The sequence below is a fragment of the Pseudomyrmex gracilis genome, unplaced genomic scaffold (assembly GCF_002006095.1).
Source record: "Pseudomyrmex gracilis isolate BER0280 unplaced genomic scaffold, ASM200609v1 scaffold_97, whole genome shotgun sequence".
Taxonomy (NCBI): Eukaryota; Metazoa; Arthropoda; class Insecta; order Hymenoptera; family Formicidae; genus Pseudomyrmex; species Pseudomyrmex gracilis.
Genome location: NW_018020681.1, coordinates 433,102 through 441,792, shown reverse-complemented (window position 1 = coordinate 441,792; position 8,691 = coordinate 433,102). Strand labels below are relative to the sequence as shown.

Here is an 8,691-nt window from a genome sequence, read left to right as displayed (position 1 = left end):
GAATTTAATCTCGCTGACTTTTAATATATGCATCCACGATATTAAATCCAGCTTTGGATAATTCTCATTACACACATTCTCAGTTTGCAATTTTTGACCTGTTTACAAAAAGAGAACTATTTTCGCGATTAACGATCTCCGAGATTGGAAATGCGGCGGGAATGTCAACCGGTCGGCAAAGCTTTCAAGGTTGAGTGCAAGGCTTCGGACGCGGTAGCAACGGTAATGCGAATAATGTTCAAAGGCGCCAACCTGGCGCGCGGACTCGCTCGCCTCATTTTACTTACTTGCGTGCGTGCGCGCGCGCGCGCGCGCTCACCGAGCGCATTATCGCGGGAAGGTGCAGCGTGGAATTGCGGAGAGGAGGAAAAATACGTTGGCGTTTAAGCGCTTTTTATTACGTCGGTTACGAATCGACGACTGTGTAATTGGCGTTGGAGTTTGCGCAAAACGTTTCTTGAGACCGAAAGCGCGTCTCAAGAGTCTCGGTATTTTACCTCGCAAACATTTTACCTAATAGAATTCCTGAAGTTCAGTTTTTCCTTTTTTTCGTTTATTGTTAAAGCCAATACCTCAAGAGCGAAAATTGACTTGGTAGCTTTGCAAATTTCCGCACGCGGAACGGCCGTTAGAGTGCCGTAATAGACAGTGAAAACAATTCTATCTTCGCGCGACATCGCAGCTCACGAACGACAAAGCAATCCGCCATTCTCTCGTCTTATCTCTGAGGGATAATTATACAACTGAGAAAGGAGTCGTCAAGCGCGCGATTCGTGTAACACGATTGTATTCCTTTTTGTTCAGATTATCTTTCTCGTTATAAAACGAAGAGAAATAAACAGCGGATATATATATATCTTAAAATTAATTCTTATTTCCGTATACTCTCGTAAAGAGACTCTTTTTTAAAGAGACTTCTGTCAACGAAAAGTCTTCACTGTGCTCGCAATTGTTGTTTAGGTATTCGAAATTGCGAAACATTACTGTCTTCCAACACGGTGAACACGTATCAATATCCAAGCTCAAATCAAATATGAGGTGTGAGATACAGCGATTCGTGTCAAACGCAGCTGTGTAGAGGTATTGCGCGCGCTGGTCAAGATTAGAGAGCGAGCGAAGATAGGCAAAATCTCCCGGCACCCCTATCGCCGATCCGTCTGTGTTTTGACACCAGTTACTGATATCGGGACTTGGATCCTGAAACTGTCAGGCGAGAAGTAATCGTCGCGCGCTCGCTAGATTCATGAGAATTCGATACATTTGGCTGACGCGCGGTTGTGCATCGATATTTCTTTGCGGAAGATACTTTGCCTTTTGCTTTTTATGACGCTTTTCATGTTTTTTTTGTTGAACGCGCTAATGAAAATATTATTGTAATTATTTATAAAATGTAATCAACTTATAGTCTCTGTACATTTCTAGAACAAAAATGTAGTTTGACAATATTGTAAAAATATTTATTATTATTTTAAATATTAATATTGTTTATATATATTTTCATTTCATAACTTTTCTCATAAGAGAATAATGTAACCTGAATTTTTTTTTTTTTCAGGAAAAAGTAGAAATGTCGATGGAATTTTAATTCGATTCTCTCTCTCTCTCTCTCTCTCTGTATGTGTGTGAATATTTTATTGTACCTCTTTTTGAAACACACAATTGCGTTCTATCAAAGCGAACTGATGAATATATATTGTCGCGTTTGATTTGTCCCGTTTATGTTCAATGAGATTCCGCGAAATGGACAATCGAGCGAAGTTGATAGTCTCTTCAATAAATAATCGAGCTATTCTCTCGAGCGTGCATTAATATGACAGTGTACATCTGCGCAACGTCTCACACTCCACTGATCTATCTCTTGCCGCTTTGTATCTGCCCATCGATAAGCGATGAACAACCGAAAAGGAGTTTCGCGTCTCCGTTTCTCTCCTTTCGCTTCTGCGACTTCTCCCAGGCTAAACCAGCCTGGTTTCTCTTCGCGCTCGATCGACTTTAGAAGACCGTAGTCGCTGTCGTCGAGGATAACTCTCGGATCTTACCGCGCTCGGCCGTACCTATTCACATGCCAGACACTACTGACTTCCAGTTTCGCCTAACTCGTTCCTCAATCTAACTTTGGACGGCGTTTTGCTGTTTCAGGTGATTGCCATCGAGATACACAAGACGGAGCCGGAATTCTCGCAGAGGCCTCGCTTTGCCTGGTGAAGGGCAAACGTTTATCTGGGAGCGTCTGTCAACAAGCACCGACGATGAGCTAGCGTTACCAACATGCGTAGGATGAAACAGCGCGTGCTGCACGCCTGGCCGTGGTTGTGGCTATGGCTGTTCGCGGCCACGGCCGGCTCTTCGTCTTCCGACATGACGACCATTCTGCCGCCGCGTGGGATCGGAGGTGGTGGTGGTGGTGGCGGCGGTGATGGCGGCGGTGGTGGTTTTGGATCGATAAAATCGTCGGTTACGTTGATCGGCACCGCGACAACCCCACCGACCCCGATCGAGGATGACGCAAATTCCCCGTTGAAACTCGAGTTCCGTTTCACTCAGCCCGTTTACAACGTCTCCATTCCCGAGAATTCTATCGGCAAGACTTACGTCGCGCCCGAGGAAAGAATGGGCATAAAGCTCGCGTCCGCGGACAGTGACGTTGACATCAGGTTTCGCATAATGAGCGGCGATCGCGACAAGTTCTTCAAAGCGGAAGAACGCACGGTCGGTGATTTTTGCTTTCTTTTGATACGGACTCGAACCAGCAACGTTGACGTGCTGAATCGGGAGCGCAAAGATCGGTACGTGCTCGAGGTGCGCGCGACCTCGAGCAAACGCGACGGTAGGAACAGAGGGGTCACGCTTGAGGCGGACACCACGGTGATAGTGACAATTCTCGACACGAACGATCTCAATCCGTTGTTCTATCCGATCGAATACGAGACCACCGTGACGGAAGACACGCCTTTGCATCGCAGTATACTCAGGGTAATCGCCGAGGACGCCGATCTCGGTAGAAACGGCGAGATTTATTATAGCTTCGCCGAAGAGACCGATCAGTTCGCCGTTCATCCGGTCAGTGGCGTAATTACGCTCACGAGGCCTCTCAGGTAGGTGCAACATCCAATGAATTAGATTCAAAAATTAATTTTCTATCGCGTAGATTATTATTATTATTATTATGATTATTATGATTATTATTATTATTATTATTATTATTATTATTATTATTGAAACAATTACTTAAACTAATAAACATATAGAGACGATCATGAGAGCATATTTCCGCACAGCATCCACAGCGAACGGCTCTCATGAGCCGTCTATATATATTTATTAGTTTAGAAACTTCGGAGCCTAAGAAATATTCTTTAAAACAATTATTTAAATTTTTCTGATCAAATTCTTTTTTTTTTTTTTTTTTAATAGAATTGTGTACGTTAGCAAACAATTTTATTTTCTCTATCAGGTACGCGGAACGTGCGATACACGAGCTAGTAGTTCTGGCGAAGGATCGCGGCGCTCTGTTTCGTAGCGTGAGCACGAGCCACGCAAGCACGGCGAGGGTCACGATCAGGGTACGTCAGGTGAACCTGTACGCGCCCGAGATCTACGTGCGCCAGCTGCCTGACATCGTTGAGAACTCGAACGCCGACATCTACGCGATCGTGCAAGTGTTCGACCGTGACAAAGGCGTACACGGCCAAATTGCGAGTCTCGATATCGTGGGCGGGGATCCGGCTGGTCACTTCAGGGTCCGGCCCGCTGGGGGACAGCGTTCCGACGAGTACAACATCGAGGTGCTGCATCTGCTCGATCGTGAGACCGCGTTACAGGGTTACAATCTTACGTTGCGCGCAACAGATCGGGGGATACCGCAGCGTTACAGCTACAAATTCGTGCCGGTTCACTTAACCGACGTGAACGACAACGCGCCTGTGTTCAGTCGCGAGATCTACGAAGTTAAAGTACCTGAAACGGCACCCGTCAACACGCCGGTTATAGGACTGAAGGTCACAGACGCGGATGAGGGAAGGAACGCGTTGGTTTATCTCGAGATTGTGGGCGGCAACGAGGGTGGCGAGTTTTACGTGAACGCCGAGACCGGTATGCTGTACACGTCCGTCAATCTGGACGCCGAGAAGAAGGCGTTCTACACGCTTACGGTATCGGCGATCGATCAGGGTAACGCCGGTACGAGGAAGCAATCGTCAGCCAAGGTTAAGATTAACGTGGTCGACACAAACGACAACGATCCGACCTTCGATCAACCGGAAATGGAGGTGTGGCTGGACGAGAACGAGCCGGCCGGAACGTCCGTCGTGCGAGTAACCGCGAAGGATCGCGACTCGGGCGAGAACGCCTACATATCCTACAGCATCGACAACCTCAAGAAGGTCCCATTCGAGATCGATCATTTCTCCGGCATCGTCAAGACCAAACAGGTGCTCGATTACGAAACCATGAAGAGGGAGTACCTGCTGCACGTGCGCGCAAGCGATTGGGGCCTGCCCTATCGTCGTCAAGCCGAGATGCAATTGCGAGTTAGATTGCGCGATGTGAACGACAATCGGCCGCAGTTCGAGCGAATCGACTGTGTTGGTCACGTGCCGCGATACGTATCGATCGGCACCGAGATCATAACCGTGTCAGCGATCGACTTTGACGCCGGAAACATAATCAGTTATCGCATCGTGTCCGGCAACTCGGACGGTTGTTTTACCCTCGACTCGGCCAGCGGCGTGCTCTCGGTTGCCTGCGACCTATCCGACATCAAGGTCACCGAGAGAACGGTCAACATCACCGCCACCGATGGCACGCACTTTGCGGACGTCAATCCCGTGCATATGCATCTCGTAAACGCCAAGCGAAATTTGGGCTCGCAAGCGAGAATTCTGACAGATGAGGCTGGCGCTTTCGAGTGCCACGATACCGGTGTTGCGCGCAGACTGACAGACGCAATCGCCTCGGCCGAGAGGAATAATATGCCATCCCGTGACGACGAGTACACCCTAATACCGAGTCGTTACGGCGAAAACGTACACGCGCCTGAGTTCATTGATTTCCCGAACGAGATACGGGTCAACGAATCTCTCAAAATTGGCACAACTCTCGTTCAGATACGCGCTCGCGATCGCGATCTCGATTACAACGGCAAGCTCGTATTTGTTATCTCAAGCGGCGACCGCGATTCCGTCTTCGGCATCGATCCGGACACCGGCGACCTGAACACAATTGGTTATCTGGATCGCGAGCGAGAGAGCGAATATTATCTCAATATAAGCGTGTTCGATTTGGGCAAACCGCAAAAATCCGCTTCAAAGATGCTGCCGGTTGTTATTCTGGACGTTAACGACAACGCGCCTAAGTTTGAGAAGTCATTGGCGAGTTTCAGAATCTCCGAAACGGCTTTGAACGGCACCAATGTGTGGCGTGCGAACGCAACCGACGCCGATCTCGGTGACAACGCTCGGGTCACCTATTCGCTCGTGACAGAGACCAACGACTTCCGGGTCGATCCGGTGACAGGTGTTCTCAGTGTCTTTGGCAAACTCGACAGAGAACGGCAAGAGATATACGAGCTGAGGATCCGTGCGCGCGATAACGGTGGCAAGGGCGCCGATAACCCGCCTTTATATTCCGAGGCGCTGGTCAGAGTGACGGTCGACGATGTAAACGACAACGCGCCCAGATTCGCTCTTTCGAGTTACAACGTCAAGATTCGGGAGGACGTGCCGGTCTGGACCGTCGTGGCCGTTGTGGACGCTACGGATCCCGACGAGGGCGCGGGCGGCGACGTTGAATACTTTCTGTCAGACGCTATGGAAAGCGAGGGCTACTTCAAAGTCGACAAAATGTCGGGAACAGTGAGAACGACTCAGAGCTTGGACTTCGAAGAACGGCAGGTGCACACGTTGATCATAGTCGCGCGCGATCGCGGCGAGCCGTCCTTGTCATCCGAAACGATGCTGATAATCGAAGTGGTGGACGTGAACGAGAATCTGCACGCGCCGGTTTTCGACGATTTCGTCGTATCGGCGAGCGTTTTCGAAAATCAACCGGTGGCCACCTTCGTCACCACGGTTCACGCGAAGGACGCGGATCCTCCCGGCGGTGATTCCAGAATCGCGTACAGCATCCGGGGAGGCGATGGCGTCGGCATCTTCTCCATCGACAACGAAGGTAAGCGTATCAAAATGTAATTGTTGTTCGCGAGATATATATATATATATATATATATGCGTCAAATCGAAGTACGCGTCGACGAACTTGACAAAAGTATAATAGCGGTAATTATCGACTTACACAATTAGAAGAATTTATATAATGAAAATGTGCAAGGGCGCGCGGGCGCGGAAAGATTTGTGGGAAACATTGAAACGAAAAAGATTTGAAAGAAAATTGAGAAATCGAACCGCCCGCGAATTTCTAAAAGCGCGTTATTAAGCTTTAATCGATATTGGCTGTGTGCACTCTCTCTCTTGTGGGCAATAACTTCTACACGCCTATAGGCTCCGTAAATCGCCGCGCGCTCATATTGAATCCAAGAATTTCCAATCAAATAATAACGCAAGATGTGCGCGAGACGTTTCCTTTTGAGGAAAGAAACGAAACGAGTGTCACGGCTTCATCAGGATTTCTCAATATCCTATTCAATAACCAGCGAATAGAAAATCTCCCATCGGTTAAACACATTACATTATCTCTCGTAGCGATGATTTCAATTTACTCTTCGCAACGCGCGCGCGCGCGCGCGCGTCTTACGCTCGAATCCGCAATAAATGTCCTCGCGCTAATAGATAAGTTTCGAAAAAAATATCGTGCACTTGCACACACATTCAATAAATCACGAACTTACCAGAAGATAAATCAGAAAACGTCAGCTGAAGTAATTGAATACGTTAGCATTCGACACTTGTCATCGCTCACTCGCTTTTTGATAGAAAAAGAAAACGTGTTGTCAAGGTTTTTTGTTCTTGTAAGTTCAATTTAAATTTTTTTTTTTATGTGAGATTTATGTAGGATTATTTGTTTAAAAAAAATAATAATAATTTCCTCGTGTCCAATGATATGCAAAACAAGATAAAACTTGATTAACAATTGAAAATAACTGCTTGGCTTACATGAAATTACAAAAGTCACTACTCGGCTCAAGGAGCAACGGAAAACAACTGTTTAGTTTCTTGCTCGTCGAACGGTTCGGCAGAGACGCAGCTCGCTTATCGCTTGTTTTTTTCGCGTCAAAGATACGGCGAGTATTCCCCACTCTTGTCAAAATTACTAGCATCGACCACCGGTTCAAACGCCGCGCGGTCTAACAAATCGACATCCCACATTTTATTGATTGCTATTCTTCGATTCATTGAAATACCATATCGCGAGAGAAACGAGAACCTTATTACGAATATATACAATTGAGCTTTTCGAAAAAAAAAAAAATAAAATAAACAAAAAACTCATTTGCATACGTGAAAACATTTAAATGACATTCGGTGCACGTTTGCGTGCGGCGAATGTGTCTTTTTTCTTTCCCGGTAGTTTCCTGTGTTGGTCCTTGGGGCACAAAAGGGCGCGCAACGTGCCCTTTCTGCATCGGACACGGACGCCGCCGTGGCACCGATCCAAAACGAAGTTGCAGCGTCGCGGCCCATTAAATTTCGATGCAGCGAGCCTAATTGAATTACGGTGCCGCAGGATCCTCCCCTCTCCTCCCTTTTTTTTTTTCGAGTGCGCGAGGCGCATTAAATTTCTCCAGGCAAAGAGTCTCCCTTTCCTTTCACCGCGGAAACGTCTCTCGAGAAATCGCACGTCATTCCGCTTAATGGCTAATTCCTGTGTACTGGTGTGCCACACGTCGGTCACGGCGCGCAGTCGTAATGCGCCAATGATCGTTTCTTGATGAATGCACCGGGCGGGACGAAAGTGTCAGAACGAAATAAGTCGCTTGCTAATAATTCGCGCGTCTCTCTCGCGAAAAAACGACGCGTTTTGTCCTTTTCGTTTTAGGCCGAACATCGATCTATATCGACGTTCGGTGAGAATTTGCTCAACAACACACATATATGTGTTTGCAATCTTTTTTTTTTTCTTTTTTTTTTCATATACTCCGTATAATCACTTTTGTATCGATTGCAAATCGCACGATTCGTTGTCTCTCTACCGAGTTTCGCGTTTCACACGGTAGAAAATCGGTAGAGCGATGCAGGTTAAAAAAATATAGCGCTCATCGTCGTCGTTGCTCCGGTCACGTTCGACGAGTTTTCATCGGTTGCTGCAGCGAAATACGATCGTACATGCGCGATGTCGTAAATAGCTTCGTGTGCATGCGTATGCATGCGTTTGCATTTGCGCGTATATATGTACGTAAACTTGACGCGTGCATATATGCTGTTTTTAGTTTTCTATCCTGCATCAACAACAACCGTAAATAATAAATAGTTCGCCCCAAGTTTTTGGTTTTTGAAGTTTAAATAAAAACATTTTACAAAATTCCTTATACGTGTTTTTCAAAAATCTTCTTCCAAACGCAAATTAAGTTTCAAGTTACATCGTGTCTGAATTGAAATTGTTTTTAAATTATAAGATAAAAATATTTAAAAAAACACACACATAACGTTCTCTCTTTATTTTTTTCTGTTGCGCTTGTTTTTATAAAATTATCTTCAATTATTTGGCCGAAAAAAATTTATGTCAGACACTCGATGC

At 46.5% G+C, this 8,691-nt stretch overlaps 1 protein-coding gene across 7 annotated transcripts in view; it reads left to right on the top strand.

Moving 5' to 3' along the window:
- Positions 1 to 8,691, top strand: part of LOC109855734 (fat-like cadherin-related tumor suppressor homolog) — a 343,522-nt gene that overhangs the window by 112,717 nt on the left and 222,114 nt on the right. For all 7 annotated transcript variants that reach the window (XM_020430284.1, XM_020430285.1, XM_020430283.1 and 4 more), the window contains 2 exons: positions 2,140 to 3,095; positions 3,455 to 6,168. In XM_020430284.1, the coding sequence (XP_020285873.1) occupies positions 2,269 to 3,095; positions 3,455 to 6,168 (3,541 nt within the window). In that variant the 5' untranslated portion in view covers positions 2,140 to 2,268. The remainder of the gene's footprint in view (positions 1 to 2,139; positions 3,096 to 3,454; positions 6,169 to 8,691) is intronic.